We start from the raw sequence: 19,957 nt of genomic DNA, 5'->3' as shown, positions 1-19,957 counted from the left end.
AGAATACATTTGCCTCATTCAGGGGATGCGGCGTCAAATGACATGAATACAAAGACGTGCAGTACCTTATTTGATGTTGAGAGCTTCCCCCTTTGTGTATTCATGCCAGAACACATGCATAATGCACAAAGACATTGCCATAGGAAATAACGATTTGTCAGGCACTTAACCTAGCTTTCTGAGTTGATCGCAAGGGAAAGATATAGACATTGGATGTGTCTTGAGGAGCCTCAGTATGCTCATCCCGACTCTGTATGCTCGTTATTTGCAATTACGCTTTGGAAAGTTACATGTCATTAGGGCTGTCTGCATGTCGCTGTGCCTGAGTTCTGTTTCTGTTGGCTCATTCTCACCACTTCAATATTTTGGGTGGCGCTTCTTGGGTAACTAAATTTGTCTTCCCGTTGGTCTATCTCAGATGTATCAGTCCAGCCCTGGTGGTCAGTCATCATGTACCAGCGAGCCGTCACCACTTGGCAGTGCCGGCTACCATGACGGTGGAGTAGAGCCGATGGGACTGAATGGGGGCAGTATGGGAGATCTGAGTGCCCTGGATGATGTGCCCCTCGTGGACTCAACTGTCTCCACAGGAATGTTGGGCCTGCACCTTCGCAAGAATGCCAGCCCTGCCCACAGACTCACACACCTGAAGCAGGAAAAGCTGAAGTCGGTGAGGGACTCATGCTCCTGGGCAAACCCAGCTCCTCCTGCCCCCAGCGCCAAACTACCACCCATCAGTATCAGTGAGTAAAAACAAACAAATCCATGATTATACCTCATGCACCACTGACGTTGTCATGCCGTGTCCTGACTTCCCAAAGACATTTTGTTTGTCCACACTGAATGCAAAACTGCTCAAGACATGTTTCAGTCACAGCCAAGCAGAACAAATTTGATATTTGTTGTAGTTATTTGTGCAGCTGAATTGTGAACCAATGAAATTTTAGAGTGGGCGGGGCTACTCAGGGTATTGCTGCAGAAATAGAAACCCATCAATCGACAAAATGTCCACTTGCTCATTGCTTGTTAGTACACTGTGTCACAAGTTACTAAAACCCAATTTCTTAAAAAATTTAGTTTTTTTTTTTGTGAGTGTGGTGAAGAAATTGTGGCCTGTATTCTCTTCTAAATTCTTCCTCTGTCACAGGTTCTTTGTTGGAAAGTTCTGGTGGACTCTGTGATCCAGGGCTCACCATCTCCAGCCCACGCCTGGGTGACCTTTGTCCCGGTGAGACTAGGGTTCTGTGTCAGCTGATAGAGCGTCGGGATAGCCTGGCCAGCACCGTGAGCTCGGCTTACACCCTAAGCCGACGTTCCTCCGGTATCTCCCCCTGCTATTCCAGTCGGCGTTCCAGCCAAACCTCACAACCTGGTGGCCGCCTTAACAACATCAGCTCAGCCGACTCCTACGACCCTATCTCCACAGACCTGTCCAGAAGATCCAGCGAGGCCAGCCAATGTGGAGGACTCCCCAGCCTCCTCAGTCTCACTCCTGTCCAACACTACAGACTCAAAGCCAAGTATGCTGCTGCCATAGGGGGCGCTCCACCCACCCCTCTACCCAATATGGACTGCATGAGCCTGAAGACTCGCATGGCCTTGTTAGGGGACTCCCATGAATTTACCTCATTCCCAGTCCATCCCCCCACAGTTCCAAGGAGGTGTAGTGACACCAGCTATGGTAACCGTAACGTTTTGCCCCATGAGGTACCAGGCAACATCACGCGAAGGGCAAGTGACCCAGTTCGAAGAGTGAGTGTAGAGCAGCATTCTCTCCACCAAGGGCAGCGATTCAACAGCATGAGCAATGTCAACCCATACTCCAGTCGACATGTCAACCTACATCAACCTGAGTGTAACGTAAACCACCACCTGTGTCCACCCCGACCTCCTAGTATTTCAGAGAATGTTGCAATGGAAACCATAGCAAGTGACATGTACAATCAGAACACTAGTATTGATGATGCCATAATGTTACCAGATGATGTCGTTCAATACTTCACATCTCAGAACGGAGGCTCCACCCAGCATGCAGGGACAGTGTACTGCCACCAACCTGTGCAAGGCATCCACGGCTTTGGCTCTCCACAGCAACAGCAGTGTCATTACCAAAGACGGCCAGCCTTGGTGGAGAGTAACATTAATAGTGTAACACGACAAACAGCAGCTTCCAGTCAAAGCTCTCAGCAGACATTCACAGGTTCCCCTAATGCCACCAAGAGCCAGATGCCAGTGCAGTGGAATGAGGTCAGTTCAGGGACAGTGGATTCGACTCTTAGCCAAACCAAGCAGGGAACTGGGAGGGGAAATATCAGCGCACTCCAACAAAAACAAAACCTCAGCCCTTTTCAGAACCTCAACTCCAACCAACAAGTTGGGCTAATGAGTCAGAACCTCACTCATGCTGCCCAACAGAATCACGTGCAACGGAATAGTGAGTTTATTTCCCAGAGAATGACCTGTGGGCCAACTCAGAGGCAACCACTGCGACAGGCTAACAGTGAGCAGACTAACTTTCTACATGGGTACCATCAGGGCTTTGCTTCTAATGACATCAGTGGAAACACCAACCAACACCCATCTCACAGAAACATGATAGGGCTCAGTGTAGGTTTGCTAAGCCCGTCTGGTAAAACGCTGATGGCACAGCCTGCCAGTGAAAAGAATAACAGTGTCCAAGCTCAGCCAGTGACAAGTCAAAACCATGGTAATTTTCAAAATATTCATGGAAATTATTCCCAGATGAACATCAACCAGCAAGGCTATGGCATTCCAGCCCAAAATCCCACACTAAACGGAAACCAAGGGCTGCTACAGCCAAGACCGCCCACAGAACCTAAACCCTACAGCCAGCAACTCTCAGGGCCAACGTCAACTGCAACACAGCAACTTGGTTATCCACAATCCAACTTTAGCCCAGGGGATGACACCTCTGAAGCCAGTCCAAAAAAATCAGCTGACATGATTGTTAATGGTACAGATACCAACGCCATTTTCTACACTGGCCAGATTCACATGTTCGATTCCAGCAGCCTAGTGATGACGGATGTAGTGCAGTGTGGGCCAGCTAGCATAGCCATGGCTGCAGTGGGCTCTCCTGAATCAAATCAGGTCTCCAGCACGGTGGATTCAAATGGAGTAGAGCATCCACAGATCGACTTTGACGCCATGCTGGATGATGGCGATCACTCCAGCCTCATGTCAGGAACTTTAAGCCCCACCCTCCTCCGCAGCTTTTCCCAGAACTCTTCCCGCCTCACCACACCCAGGAACTCAGTGACATTGCCACCGGTGGCCGCAGGAATCGGCAACATGGCCATCGGAGACATGAGCTCCATGCTTACCACACTTGCAGAGGAGAGCAAGTTCCTCAATATGATGTCATAGTAAAAACAGGAAGTAATATTTAAAGAGACAGTTTTTCAATGAAGTGACTTTGAACGCAATATAACTGAATATTGCATAAACATTTTTTTTTATATCATTTTAAAAAGTGTATTATTACGTACAGTATTAGTTAAGACTTTGGTAGTGTCTTTTCTTTTTCTTCAAGAAGCCATACTTTGCCTTAGACAATATGTACAGTACATATGTAAACAGAGAATTTGATAAGTGACAGTACATTATTTTTGTATGACTTTTGAAGTGACAAAATGAAAGCAGGAACAAGTGCCTCGGTGTGCACATGTATATGCAGGAATTACAACTAGCAAAACAGGACTTTATCTTTTCTGTCTTCTTCAAGGGATATAAATAGGTTTTGTAAATTATGTAAATTAAATGTAATATTGTACTTCCTATCCATGTTTGTATCAGACATAAGAGAAGCTCAAAATTATTGATATACAGATAAAATATTAAAAAAGTTTTGTTTTTATTTGTGGTGGACCAGAATGGAATCATAAAGGAACATAACATTGCTTTAAAGAGATAATCTAAAGAGATTACAACCCTCACGTCTGAACCGGACTCTATCTGAGGGAACCGCCCAACTGATTATCTTGGACTTTTGAACTCAAAATACAGAAATGTGTAGACTGTCCTGCTGTACACATACTCCTTTTACAAGGCTGGATTATGTAGATATCTTTTGTACATTTTTAATTAAATACAATATTGTTGTTTTTTTTCTACAACAGTGGTGTTTGGTTTGTCATTCTACACACTGGGTCTTTGTGAAGGACCTTTAAATAGGATTTCTCAAGGGGTCAAATAATGAGATATCCAATTTTTCTGAAAATTGATTTTAAAATAAACTTTTATTGGAATATGAAAACTTACCTTTCAGAACTCAAAGCTTCCTCCACAGCCCAAAAAGAGTTTAAGCTGCAAAAATGGCTTATTCCAAAATCGCAGAAACACATCAACGAATGAAGTTTACATTTGACAAAATCTCTGATTATTTCAGTCCACATTTCAGCATGGATTGATTTTTACTGGTCTAAATATAATTCAGGTTTCATTGAAGGATCTGGCATTGCAAACTATATTGGAAATCTGCAGCCTATGTGTGAGGAAAACAAAGCATTATTATGCATTTCAATTGTTAAAAAGGCAATTACATGAGAGTCAAAGAAAAAACAGGAAAATGGACAGGAAAAGCTAAATAGTTATTTTTGGCACACACAAATTTAGGGGTAATTTTAAAAATATAATATAAAAAATATGGGTGATTTTTTTTTATGTTTTTATGTCAGCATTTGTGCTGATAAAGTAAACATGTAAATGCTGTCTTTTACTGTGCCGATTATTTATTATGGCGCTTGTTGACCACTTGAAAACTAGTCGAGCATCACTCCATGCCAATCACATGACTTCTTTTCTTTCAATGTTGTTTTGCAGTTGTGGCTCTGGACCTCAAACAGTTAAGAGTGGGTTATTTTAAGAGGACTCAACGCACGTCTTACGCATACTGAGCAGATCTAGAATAAACCGCCATGTTTTCTAAAATGAATCATGGCATTTTGACCCAGAGGAGCGACTGCCTAAATCACATAAAACACACACTTGAAGGAGGAAACGGTCGAGGGACGAGGCCTTCGGAGTAAAAGCCTGAGGAACAAATGGTTTTATTCTGACAGTGAATTCAGCCGAGGCCTCGTTTGATCTCGTGTTTCTGATCGCTGGAATTTCGTATTCTCTCTGTGAAATAAGGGAGAAGGAAAAATAGCCTTAGGAGGAATAGCATGAGGATAGAAAAAATAATAATGTAGCGTTGAAGTCTGAGAGCGGACAAAAGGGAAATTGCTTGAGAACGTGCAGCGCTTTGATTTGAAAGGCATTGTAACGACGTAACCCCAGTGACCTTCAGCAAAAACCTCATGAACCTTTAATTATATAAGACAATCAAAATGCGCATGCTATCTGTGACAGTTTAGGAAAATAACACTGATTTCACATGCCAAGGCCGATTGAAAATCTTGTGTGACGTTGTCGATTACCACTGAAAGTTACTTATTAAAAAAATAAATAATAATGTGGTAAACAAAGGTCTATAAGACATTCAGGAGGGTTTAAAAGCAGACGTGTACAGCTCATATTTTTTTTTTAATAATATTCCAGGTTTAATACTCAACAGCATTTATGGCATAATGCTGACTAACACAAAAATGTATTTAGACTCGTCCCTCATTTTCTTTAAAAAATGCAAAAATGTGTGTTCCAGTGAGACACTTACAATAGAAGTAATTGGGGCCTATCTGTAAAATACTCACTGTTTCAAAGGTATAGACACAAGATGTAAACAATATGTGTTAACATGATTTTGATGTGATAAAAATCACTTACGAACCTTTTTTTTTTTGTGTAAAGTTGTACGCAATTTTACAACTTCATTGCCATGTTTATGTAACGCCATTTTAAAACAAATAAAACAAATGTACAGTTTTAACAGAAAAAAGTGCTTTTATCAAAATTATAAGCTTCACATTTCTGACTTTTAAACATTTCTTGGCCCCATTCATTCATTCATGTGCCTAAATGTAACCTAGATCTTTGCTTCTTTTTTTATTAAGGTGGGACGAGTCGAAATTACTTTCTGTGGTAATAGACATTATGCCACAAATGCTGTCGATTGAGCTTAACTTTTATTGAACCTGGAATATTCCTTTAAAGTGCTAATGTAAAGTCTTTTGTAAAATATTGTGATAATTGAGATCAAAAATTTTATAAATCGTCCCTTTTTGTGGCAGGACTACTTTTCTAGCCTTGCCACTTTTGCATGTTACACACAAAATACCAGATGCCAGAAAAGGCCTTATAACCAGAAAGGCCCCGGCAAAGTGCGTCTTCGTTCTTCGCTAAGAGCCAAAAAGAAGTTTGAAACAGCTGAGTAACAACATACTGTTTGCGAACATTCAGAAACTGGCCACACCGTGGGGGGAGGTGTTTAGAGGAGCATTTAAATATCAAGATGCTCAGGACTAAATGTAAAACATGAACTAATATGACATGTTTTCAGTGACTTCATGCATCATTCTGTGAGTAGAATTCACACAAGATCAGTAAAAGCTGTTTTAACTACTCAATGTTGATTTAAAGTAATATACAGCGCATCCGGAAAGTATTCACAGCGCTTCACTTTTTCCACATTTTGTTACAGCCTTATTCCAAAATGGTTTAAATTCATTATTTTCCTCAATATTCTACAAACAATACCCCATAATGACAACGTGAAAGAAGTTTGTTTCAAATCTTTGCAAATTTATTAAAAATAAACAAATGAAAAAAAATCACATGTTCATAAGTATTCACAGCCTTTGCCATGACACTCAAAATTGAGCTCAGGTGCATCCTGTTTCCACTGATTATCCTTGAGATGTTTCTACAACTTGATTGGAGTCCACCTGTGGTAAATTCAGTTGATTGGACGTGATCTGGAAAGGCACACACCTGTCTATATGAGGTCCCACAGTTAACAGTGCATGTCAGAGCACAAACTAAGCCATGAAGTCCAAGGAATTGTCTGTAGACCTCCGAGACAGGATTGTATCGAGGCTTAGATCTGGGGAAGGGCACAGAAAAATTTCTGCAGCATTGAAGGTCCCAGTGAGCACAGTGGCCTCCATCATCCGTAAATGGAAGAAGTTTGGAACCACCAGGACTCTTTCTAGAGCTGGCTGCCCGGCCAAACTGAGCGATCGGGGGAGAAGGGCCTTAGTCAGGGAGGTGACCAAGAACCTGATGGTCACTCTGACAGAGCTCCAGCATTTCTCTGTGGAGAGAGGAGAACCTTCCAGAAGAACAACCATCTCTGCAACACTCCACCAATCAGGCCTGTATGGTAGAGTGGCCAGACAGAAGCCACTCCTCAGTAAAAGGCACATGACAGCCCACCTGGAGTTTGCCAAAAGGCACCTGAAGGACTCTCAGACCATGAGAAACAAAGATTGAACTCTCTGGCCTGAATGGCAAGCGTCATGTCTGGAAGAAACCAGGCACCGCTCATCACCTGGCCAATATCATCCCTACAGTGAAGCATGGTGGTGGCAGCATCATGCTGTGGGGATGTTTTTCAGCGGCAGGAACTGGGAGACTAGTCAGGATTGAGGGAAAGATGAATGCAGCAATGTACAGAGACATCCTTGATGAAAACCTGTCCAGAGTGCTCTGGACCTCAGACTGGGGCGAAGGTTCATCTACCAACAGGACAACAAGCCTAAACACACAGCCAAGATAACAAAGGAGTGGCTCCGGGACAACTCTGTGAATGTCCTTGAGTGGCCCAGCCAGAGCCCAGACTTGAACTCAAAAATGGCTGTGCACCGACGCTCCCCATCCAACCTGATGGAGCTTGAGAGGTCCTGCAAAGAAGAATGGGAGAAACTGCCCAAAAATAGGTATGCCAAGCTTGTAGCATCATACTCAAAAAGACTTGAGGCTGTAATTGGTGCCAAAGGTGCTTCAACAAAGTATTGAGCAAAGGCTGTGAATACTTATGTACATGTGATTTTTTTTTTCGTTTTTTATTTTGAAGAAATTTGCAAAGATTTCAAACAAACTTCTTTCACGTTGTCATTATGGGGTATTGTTTGTAGAATTTTGAGGAAAATAATTAATTTAATCCATTTTGGAATAAGGCTGTAACATAACAAAATGTGGAAAAAGTGAAGCGATGTGAATACTTTCTGGATGCACTGTACATGCAGTAGATCATGTGTAATTTGTAATGTTTACCTTTTTCAATCATGGCGATAATGCGCTAACACTCTATACACGGCCATAAAATACACTCTGTTATTGGAATTTATGATGACACTGATACTACTGCAAAGATGGGTGTATAAAAGTGTGTTAATGGGTAGAATACAGACAAAAGAAGCATATCTCACATTGGGCAGATGTGTGAATGACTGCTGCAGAAGGCACTTGAGTGAAGCAGCATATAAAACAAAAGCACTAAAGAGTATTTGAGAAGATTTTAACCCTTGTGTAGAATAATTTAACAGCAAAAATCGCATGGCATGTTCTCATTTCTCTAAAATGTCTGAAAATGTCTACGCGAACGATCATACAGATGTAGGTAAATTTGCACCAGCTCGCTAATAACTCTACACGCTTGTGTGTTCATGTGGACTGATCTTAACTGACTGAACGGGAATTAGCTGTCAGCCTCAAAGTAGGTGGAGCTCCAGGTCACACAACCGATGACGTCAACCAATGGCAGTAAGCAGATGTTTAACAGTCAGTTAAATGTTTTCCTGTAAGTTTGCCCTGGCAAGCTATTTTGAACCACCGAAACGAACTCACAAACACCTTCTTTTCCAAGTAGGTATAGCTGCAGGCCGGAGATCTCCTAATTGGGGCGGAATCTCCCCAGAAAGGGGCAGGGTTACTCTAAAAGGGGGCATCACTTCCACACTAGTGATGGGAAGATCGGATCATTTTACTGACTTGATCTTTGGGTCTCGTTCAGCAAAATGAACGAATCTTTACTCAAGACATTTAGTTCATTTCGTTCATTTGAGCAATAGCCAAATCCCCCCAACACGTCTACTTACACAAACTTTTATTATAGTCTCAATAAGGAAAAATTGATAATGCAGCCAAGGACAAATTATGAGAAACAGAAATGATTAGTTCACCTCTGGAATCTTCTTGTCGGAGTCGTTCGTTCTTTTGTCACTGCATAGTGTATACGGCTGTCACGTGACAAAAGAACGAACGACTTGGACCAGATGACTCCAGAGGTGAACTAATCATTTCTGTTTCCTGTACAGCGCCTATGTGGTTTTCACGTAACAAACGAACGGAGGTTGCGCAATGCACATGCGCGGCCAACTCAAAATGAACGAATCACTCTCTAAGACTACTCGTGAGACTAAATGAACGAATCGTTCATGAAAGACCCATCACTATTCCACACATGGTTAATGAAAGTGTTCGGTTAATAGGGGCTCTCTACATCTTTGCTGGTGGTTTGGAGCTTCTGCCACTTTTTGTTCTAAATGACGTCACACCTGTTCGTTCTTCGATTTCGTAGGAAGTGTGCAGCAGGGGCCTGAAGTGTATTTGCCTAGAAAAAAAGAGAGCTTTTAAAAAAACTGAGGGACAAGTCGAAATGAGGTGACATGAGCACATTTTGTTCATCTCTCGTAAGTATTCAGAACAGTGTCACCTAAACTTTATGTGGGACAAGAAAAGAGCATCATTTAACTTACCCTCAGAGTCCAACGAGAGACTCTGAGAGAGACAGACAGATATAATAGAAAGAGAGAGAGAGGCTTGAGGGATTTGGTAATGGTGTGTGTTGAGAGCGGGTTTAGGAGATGGCACAGCTAATGATGCTGTAATGTAGTGCTGCTGTCCGCGTGAGCTACGCTGTGACGGATTGGGTGAGCAGCGAGAGCAGACCCGAGAACTCCACACACACACACACCTACCGATCAGTCAATTAAAGATGTGGGCAACCCCAGCAGGAAGACGGGTGGGGACGACTAATGAACACATACTGGGGTGAGGCGATCATACACACACACAAGCGAAATGGTTTGAACAATTTAATTCAATTAACATATTAAACAATTATTCAGTGGTTCTTTTACATCACGTATATATATTGCTGTGTCTTACGGGTTTTGTAATTTTGTGATGTATTTCGTTTTATTATCATTTGTGTTTTATTGCATGTGTCCCAGTTCAGCTCATGGAGACAAAGTTAATTTTTATTTACAATAAACAATAGGCTACTAAAATGTTGCTGGGTTAATTTAACCTATGTGTTTGCTCAGTATTTACTTAGGGCTGGGATGCCAAATGGGTTATTTTTAACCCAGCCAATTTTAGAGTGTGTCCTACATCTCTTCGCTGAATTTTTATTTTTGCATTTTTTAATGCTATTTATTAAAACTATCTGTGTTTCATGTGTGTGTTAAAAACTGTCATATAATCAAGTCGGAAACTTACTTCTAGTTAAAAATTCATCAGCCTCATCAGACAAATCCTCATCAATACGCTAAAATTATAATATAAACTCACGCATTAGCTTCGGACATGCTCAAAACGGTTTTTACTTTACACTAGAACTGATCCTGTTCGATTTGTTAGCTGAATCATTCAAAAAGGTTTGGGGAACCAGTTTAACCAATTCATTGAAATGTTTCAACACAAAAGAATAGTGGTGAGGATTTTTATTCATCCCAGTGACTCGAGACTTTTGAATCTGTTCACCAAAGAGATTCGTTCACTGACCATTACTGCAAATTACACCATTGTGCCAGTAGGTGGCGACAAATGAGGATCTTTTGTGTGTTTAAGCGAGTCAGTCAACCAAAAAACCTGAGTCATTCATGACCAAAACTAGTCTAATATCCTTCATTAAAATGTGCTATGAAGAGATTTAAGTAGAGTGTTTCAGAACAAGTCTAACGTTCACGAATAGTACATTGCTCACACACATGTTCAGGCATGTAATCAAATTCAACAAGTTCTCTTGACCTCGGGGAACCATTCGGGTCACACTCGCACCCACGCTGAGAGGACTCAAATTAGCTGACTTGAGATTTCAGGAGCGTTCTGTCTGTCCGGAAAGTCACATAGATCAAAGACACGTCAGATTTCTCTTTCATCTGATGACATGTCCAGGTTTAAGCACTGGTGATGTCAGTATGAGGCTAGAAAATGAAAACTTCTACAAATAAAAGCGACATATTCTATATAGTTGGAAATGTTTCATATATTTAGTATTTAAATGATCGGAAAAGGACACTTACTGAAAATTCTCACTGCGTTTTTAATCATTCTAAAAGTCTGGTTAGAGATACAGTGGTTCAAACTTGTACAAGGAAAGGAAAGTCAAATAAAGACTATGAAAAGAGTTTGTGTTCTCTTTTTAGATGTTTCTGTCCCACTTCTTGACCTTCCAATCATTATTACTGATGTCACATTAGAGCAAGACATTCAATCTCACAGTTTTTTCTGTCCCGCTAACAATACGTATCTTCTGTAATGGATCATGTGCTGGAGTTCTTGATAGCTCATTCATTTTATTATAATAATAACATGTAAATTTCTCCTTCTGACTCCAGCTTGAGTTTGAAGAAAGACTCAAATAGTTTATAACATGGTTTAAGACAACACTATGTCCTGCTAACTGCAACAAATGACGATGTTCACAACAGCATACTATCATACTACTCTATTGCTGCAGAATGTTCACAGAATGCATCAAATACCCAGATGACCGACTACAAATGCAAGGAATACTCCTATGCAACCCGTTTAACGCGAAATTCCATTTCCACTTTGATAAATGAACCAGAAGTAGTGGCAGAATAGCTAAACGCTGTCTCACCTTGTTTTGAATGAACCCTCTGTATGTCTAACTGACTTGATCCTAATGATCCGAGAGGTCTGGTTTATATTCAACAAGCATATCTGCTATGTATTTAGGTCATAGGCCATTGACTGATTTATAAATGAGTAATAGTATTTTAAAATATATTCTAAATGAAACTGGAAACCAATGTAAAACCTGAGGACTGGAGTAATATGCTCAGATTTTTTTTGTTCAGGTTATAACCCTGGCAGCATCCTGAATGAGCTGCAGGTGTCTAATGATCTTTTTGGGAAGCCCGGTGAGAAGTCCATTGCAGTAGTCGACCTTACTGGTGATCAATGCATGAACAAGTTTCTCTAAGTCTTGACTGGATGCAGTCTTATTCTGGATATATTTTTGAGATGATAGTAGGCTGATTTAGTTATTGCTGTGATGTGACTACTGAAACTAAGGTGTGACTCCAAAATGACACCAAGATTCCTGACTTTTTGTCTTTTTGTCTACAGATTTTTTGTCTTTAGACCCCTGGAGTCAAGGTATGTGTTCACCTTGGGAATTTCGTCTTTGATGCCAAATACAATGACCTCTGTCTTTTCTGTGTTTAACTGAAGTCAGTTTTGGCACATCCAACTGTTGATTGCATCAAGGCACTGGCACAGAGAGTTGATGGCGCTGTAGTTATTTGGAGATAGGGCTAGGTAAATCTGGGTGTCGTCTGCATAGCTATGGTACACAATATGATTCTTTTTCATAATTTGGCCTAGTGGGAGCATATACAGGTTGAACAGAAGCGGTGCAAGAATTGAGCCTAGTGGGACTCCACACATCATGGATGTCCACTCAGATTCATAGTTACCTATGTTCACATAGTAACCCCTCCCTTCTAGATATGACCTGAACCAGTTGAGGACCATCCCAGAGAGCCCTGCCCAGTTTTCCAGTCTGTCTATGAGAATGTTGTGGTCAACAGTGTCAAAAGCAGAAATAAAATCCAGTAATACCAGCACTGATATTTTGCCTGAATCAGTATTAAGCCGAATATCATTAAGTATCTTTATGAGCCCTGTCTCTGTGCTATTATGCTGTCGGAAACCAGACTGGAAATTGTCCAAGTAGCTATTTGAGTTTAAGAATGTATTCAGCTGATTGAAAACAACCTTTTCAATGATCTGCCTATGAAAGGAAGATTTGAAACTGGTCTGTAGTTGTTTAAAATGGAGTTATCCATATTGTTCTTTTTTAGAAGGGGCTTAACAACTGCAGTTTTAGGGACTTCGGAAAAGTGCCTGAAAGGAGTGAGGCATTGCCTATTTCTAACAGATCTTTTTCTAGACTGTTAAACACATTTTTGAAAAATTATGTGGGTAGAGTGTCAAGACAGCAGGTCGATGTTTTAAGATGCTGCACTGTTTCTTCCAGGGTTTTGCCATCAATTGCCTCAAAATTAGACATAGTGACTAATTTCTGAAGTTTTTGTGGTGGGTGCTGTCTGACCGCAGTGCAACATGTAGACAAGCTGATCATCATTCATAACTCGTTGCATTTGTTGTCAGAGAGCATTTCACTGGAAACATAAGCTAAAAATATATTATTTCTATACGTTTTATCCACAATTTAAAATCGATATATACAGTATTTCCATTGAAGTTCATTCCCTCATTTGAGACGTTAAGTACACAGTCTTGAACCTTTTGTCTTTTTGTCTGATTTTCAAATGATTTTTTTTAAATACGCGCCCACTAGAAGCCTGCGGTCGGCTAAGGAACGTCACCTTGTTTTACCAACACAAAGAGGCACCAAAACACTTTCCCGGACTTTCAGCTTCATCATACCACATTGGTGGAACGACCTTCCCAACTCCATCCGTGAAGCTGACTCACTCTCTGTCTCCAAAAAACGACTAAAAACATCTTTTCCATGAGCACTTAACCAGTCATAAAAAAAATTAAAAAAAATCCTGTTGCACTTTAATCTGTTTTGAATACTATTCTGATGCTAGTGAAACTTTGTAATACGGCACTTTTCATACCACTGTCTCCTTAAGATGATTCGCTTATGTTTTCCTCTTTTGTAAGTCGCTTTGGATAAAAGCGTCTGCCAAATGAATAAATGTAAATAAAAGTTTGTAATGGTGCGATTCACCTCGGAGCTTGTTGGATTTGTTCGTGGCTTAGAACTCTTTTATGAAGGATTTTGTGAAATCCCTATGGAAAACATAAATGGGAAAAGCACTAACGGAAACAAGATGGCTGAAAAAGTGGCCAGGCACCATTGCGCTCTTTAAAATGCATGGACAAAAAACAAGCACTACTTTTTAATATCTAATGCCATGAATCAGAACATTAAGACCGTGCTAAGTTAAAAATGAATTCAGGGTAGGATTAGCTTATTTACATATGGACAAGCATGTAAGCGAATGAAGGTTTACAGCTATTAGAAACTATGTACGTGCCTTCTATTCAATTCCGTTGTGATCCGCCTAGCGGTTTTTAGTGTAAGAACGCCTTCTGTGTGAACAGCCCCTGATCCTGCCAGTGCCAACAGATTTGACAAATGCCGTTGATGCAGCTATGCAACACGTACCCCTTTTGTCTCGTATCTCTCTTGACACATTACCCCTGACAGCACTCGTATTCTGTCAAGAGCTCAGCTATTGTGCCTGCTAATTAATAAGATGAGAATGAGTGAGAGAAAGAGAAAGAGAGGTTCCTGTAGCACTCTTCAGCTTTTAACTCAATGCTTTTACTGCTGGAAATGAATTGGTGGCCTGTCGGCCTTCTTACGTGAGGGAAAACTCTCAGATCTCTCTCTTCACTCTCAGAGAGCCGTCTCCAGGCAGACCCCTGGGACAGCAGCCCCCCTCGCTGGAGACACGGCTACTGATCTGTATTAATGATGACACGTTGACTGAAGGACCATTGATGAAAGGGAAAGATGTCCTTGGATGCCGTAACACTTTAAAGGAGCAGAGACTCGAGACCCTCTAGGATTCCTCATCAAACTCAGGTTGATCATTCAGTGTGAGGGCCAAATCGAGACAATGAGCCTCGTGTTTTATTAGCACTGCGTGTGACAGAGGCTTTCATCTATAAAACGCAGACCTGCGTGATGGGCCCTCCTCAGTCGAGTCATAAAGACGTGGTTCTGACACCAAATTCTGGGTGTTCATGGGACTGTCTGCCCTGGTGGCCGCTGTCTGGCACTGTCAGAACTTTGCTGTCAAAAGTCGATTTCTCTCATATGTGTAACTTCACCTGTGTAACTTCAGCACAATACCAGTGCATAAAATTGTTTCTGTGCATGACACATTAAAGTAAACACTACAAATCAAAACTGTCTCAATCTTCTTTAGGAAAGCTGATAGACAACTTCAATTCCAAAAAAGTTGGGACAGTATGGAAAATTCCAATAAAACAAAAAGGAGGGATTTGTAAATTCTATTCACCCTGTGCTATATTGAAAGCACTACAGACACACACAAGTTTGATAAGTTTAGCTAGCGGAATTTTCCCCGATTCTACCATTATGCTGGTCGTCAGCTGCGCAATTGTACAGGGCCTTCATTGCCATATTGTGCGCTTCATAATGCACCACACATTCTCAATTGGTGACAGATCAGGACTGCGGGCAGGACAACAATGGAGGACTGCGGGCAGGACAACACCCACACTCACTGCTTACACACCCATGCACTGGTAATCCGAGCAGTATGTGGTTTGACGTTGTTCTGTTGGAAAATACTGGGGATGCCCCAGGAAAAGACAGAGTCTGGATGGAAGCATATATTGCTCCAAAATGTGTACAAATCTTTCTGCATTTGTGGTGCCCTCACAGATGTGCAAGTCACCTATGCCAATGGCAATGACACAGCCCTGGCCCATACACAGGCTTTTGGAGCTGACCCTGATAACAGCTTGGATGGTTCTTTTCCTCTTTGGCCTGGAGAATATGACGGTTGTTTTTCCCAAAAGCTATTTGAAATGTGGAGTCGTCGGACCACGAAACACAATTCCACTGTTCTACTTTCCATCTCAGATGAGAGAGAGCCCAGATAAGTCTGCGATGCTTCTGGACTGTGATGATGTATGGCTTTTCCTTTGCATAGTAAAGACTTTACTTGCATCTGTGGATGCAGCGGCGAATGGTGTTGACTAAAAAAGGTAAATTGGAATACCAAAGTATTCCCGAGCCCATGTTATGATATCCATTACAGACGCATGACGGTTTTTAATAATTTTTTGGAATTGGGATTGTATGTATTTTTTCAGTGTTAACATTCTTTCTGATGTGCCAGGTTAACATGCAGAGTCACCTATAAGTAAACCATTTGTACTGTGGGTTGAATTAATCTAAAATTGCCTCTCTGTTTGAATGGCCCGTCTAGCCTGGCACAGCAAAATTGGCTGGACCAATAGAGTGCAACAGTCTCGTTCTGGAAGTAAAAATTCCATTAATGTTTTTCCATAGGCTAATTAATTTTTTATAAACATAAAAGACAGGCCTACCGTGAGCTTCGAGGTTGTTAATTGATGGTATATGCTTCTGTTGAAGCCAACAGTCCATGTTATTTGTATCTTTATTTTTTTAGAAATTGTGTTTCATTACAGAATTCCTGGTGAAGAACTACACTATCCATGATACTGAAGAGAAAGATCCACCAATCAGAGAATTGTGGCCAACAGAGCACATCAAAAGAGATTTGCAGCTCCGCCCACTCCCATGACGCACTGTGAACAACGCAATCTAGTCGCTCTCCCGACACTCTTAAACTACTCATCTGTTTGCAAATAACTGAATAGTTTGCAATAAAATTACAACAGATTTTTCTATACTTATAACTATCAACTTTAAATCAATAGTTTTATATTTTCCCTTCATTTTTAATTAAATTAGGTCATTTGCAATGCTTCATGGGATCGTAGTTCATTCAGCTTACCATCATCTTTCATGTCCACATGCAGCTCAGGTATCATCTTGAATTCCAAGTTTCCCACATGTAAATGCAACTTCGCTTGGTCAGTAATGTGCTCAGGAGCTGTAATTACGATATTTCCGACTCCACTTGAAGGCTGCAGAAAAAACTTGCAATGCCTCAAAAACAACCTTTCGACTGACGTTACTGATCACTCTTACTGATTTACTCACTATTATAGTTGTCGTCAGTAAAGTAATAATCAAGTAATATGATTTGATTTGAACTTGTATATAATTAAATATAACACTTTACAATAAGGTTCCATTCATTAACATTAGTTAACAACATTAGTTAACATGAACTAACAATGAAATATATTATTAAGCATTTATAAATCTTAGTTAATGTTAATTTCAACATATACTAATACATTTTTTAAATCAAAAGTTGTATTTGTTAACATTAGTTAATGCACCATGAACTAACATGAACTAACAATGTACAATTTAATTTTTATTAACTAACATTAACAAAGATTAATAAATGCTGTAAGAAATGTATTGTTAATAGTTAGTTCACGGTACCTAATACGTTAACTAATGTTAACAAATGGAACCTTATTGTAAAGTGTTACCGAACCTGCTACCATAAATTCATCACACATGCTAATACGATGTTTTAATTGTAATAGTTTTTTGTGTTGTAAATAACCAAATATTTTAAATGATGATCTATTTTAGACAAAGTATGTTGTCGTTTTCACAATGGAGCCTTTTACAGATGTATTCCTTCCTGTCAGTGATCAGGAACGTGAAATTCAAACCCTGTCAAGACCAGTAAAGACACGTCAAACACCAGACACTAAAACACAGAAGACAGACAGGCGTAACATGATGTCTTCAAGACTTATTGAGATCTCTTCTGAAACACTAGATGAGACACATGTGAGATTACTGTTGTTTTCACTCAGAAGTAACATCTGAGAAACAACGGAGATATTAAAAAGATCTCATTTGTGATATCGCTCTTGATTTTAACCTATGTGACTCTGAAATAAGCCTGAAGCAAAACAGAGAGCGAACGCTTTAAAGGTGAAAATTTAAAGGTGGTATCACAGAGGTGTGCGGTCCTCAGGGGCCAATATTTAAGACTTATTAATATCTCATAGCTCTGTTCCACTGACTTCTGCCCCCCTCATTATAATAAGACACCACCCAGCCAATCGGTGTGTGCGGTTGATACCATAGTGAATGCTAAGGGCCACGAGGGTGGGTCTGGTGAATATTAATATCTCTAACTGCGTAATTCTATAGAGGCCAGAGGTCAGAGATGGTTACCCTGCGGCAGGAACAGGAAACGAATCATCTAAACCACATCAGAGATGAGCAAAACCACACCGAGAGTGACAAAGAAAGTACAATACGACATAAAGATCCATTTTTATTATATTTCTAAGCTAGCTACTGTTCAGGCCAGTCTGGTTTACTGGTTTTTGAAGGGTTTTGGGGATTTGTGAGCTAGCCACGAATTGTGTTTCCACGAGTGTATTTTGTTTGTTCACATGTACACACTCATACACACACACCTTTCTTCTGCATATGGGACAGCTTTAGCAGGAATGATAACTCGAGTGTTATTGGGCGGTTTAGATTTACCAGAAACAAGCTCCATGTGGGCACAAACAGTCACAGCTGTAACCCCGTCACAACCCCGCGGGCGCTGACAGCCCTCATCCGCCCCACCTGGGGCCCCGTACCTGCTCCATTAACATACACAATCTCACACTACCCATCTGACTCACACAAGTATGCACTGAAGACTTATATAGATAACTGAGTAAACTTTGATAGTTGAAATTGAAAAAAGTATCAATAACCTTTTGACATCTCTCTTTCAAAACATGTTATATCAACCCTGTTACATTGAAAATGGCAACCTGGTCTCATAGAATCACATTACTATACTAAAATCTTTGCTAAATTATTTTTACATGGCTCGTTGTACATATCGCAGCAGTGTGGACAACAACAATAACTTCCATTTCACACAAATCACGAGTAAAATGGCAGATTATCAGTTCATAAACTCTTTATTTTTTTGCCCTGTTCCTCACACAATTCTATATATTTTTTTTCTATAATATTCTTTGATAATTATTAATTATTGCTAATAACCAAACTTGCTCCTAAACGTAGCACACTACATTTACTGGAGTCCCATATGAGGTTTTAATGAGTTAGATTAAATTAATTAATTTAAATATTAATGAATAACTAAAGAAATAATTATTAATTATTAAGTAACACTGATCTAAACCACCAGTAAAGCCCTACAAAATGCATAATTTAGTTTGATCAAATAATGTGGATCTGTTAATTAAATCAGTAGTAAGTCATGAAAACACAAATAGCACACAGATGACACTTCAGGTGATCTGATCTGGGGGCAGTTCAACACTGCAGGCGCCCACAGCAGCTGAGAGATCAACACAGACACCTGAGAACAGGAAACATGAAGAAAGATGAGAATATGTTTTTTCCAACACTGCTTTCATGTGGTGGTACGGGACAGAGATCTATGAAAACAAAGTGCTTTTTTACCTCTTGTGACACTTTTTGTACTGGAAATGTAAAAACAATAGTTCTTATTTAACTTAATAGTTCAGATATGTTTCTTTAACAGCAATGTTTTAATATATATTTTAACGTATTAAAGAGCAAGTAACTTTAAGAATTAACAACAGTGTAAACTGAAATATTTTGAAACAGAGCTAAAAATAAAGGGGGCTCTTTTTATTTTAAAAGAAGTCACAATAGAGCAGGTTATCATCTGTAAGTGGGACAGTTTGTGCTTCTTTAAAACTCTACTTATTGTTCTTTCAGTGATTTTTCTCAGCGGCCCTTGAGAGGAGTTCTGGACTACAGGTCTGTTAGAAATAATTACACATAAATATTCATGCCATGTTTCTATGCAAACTAGCATCTGTTTTGAAATAACATACCGTCTGTTTTTGGGACTTTAAGGGACAATTGTGATAAAGATTGCAATGTGATGCCCATTATCCATGCTGATCTGAAGAGATGAATCATGCCATGTTTCACTAATAAATTATCCCAATCAGTTTTTTTATAACACATACAGACTCTAGGGTGGCACAGTGGTTAGCACTGTCGCCTCACAGCAAGAAGGTCCTGGGTTTGTGTCCCAGCTCAACTGGGCCTTTCTGTTCTCATGTTCTCCCTATGTTTGTGTGGGTTTCTTCCAGG

At 40.3% G+C, this 19,957-nt stretch overlaps 1 protein-coding gene across 1 annotated transcript in view; it reads left to right on the top strand.

The window, feature by feature from the left end:
• LOC127427725 (zinc finger protein GLI2-like) overlaps positions 1 to 4,086 on the top strand; it is a 94,856-nt gene extending 90,770 nt beyond the window's left edge. Inside the window, exons 13-14 of the mRNA XM_051675512.1 lie at positions 419 to 743; positions 1,148 to 4,086. Of these exons, the coding sequence (XP_051531472.1) occupies positions 419 to 743; positions 1,148 to 3,387 (2,565 nt within the window). The 3' untranslated portion in view covers positions 3,388 to 4,086. The remainder of the gene's footprint in view (positions 1 to 418; positions 744 to 1,147) is intronic.
• The last annotated feature ends 15,871 nt before the right edge of the window (positions 4,087 to 19,957 follow it).

This window comes from Myxocyprinus asiaticus, chromosome 37 (genome assembly GCF_019703515.2).
Source record: "Myxocyprinus asiaticus isolate MX2 ecotype Aquarium Trade chromosome 37, UBuf_Myxa_2, whole genome shotgun sequence".
NCBI classification, from domain to species: domain Eukaryota; kingdom Metazoa; phylum Chordata; class Actinopteri; order Cypriniformes; family Catostomidae; genus Myxocyprinus; species Myxocyprinus asiaticus.
Note: the sequence above shows the minus strand (reverse complement) of the source record. Positions and strands in the feature narration are given on the sequence as shown.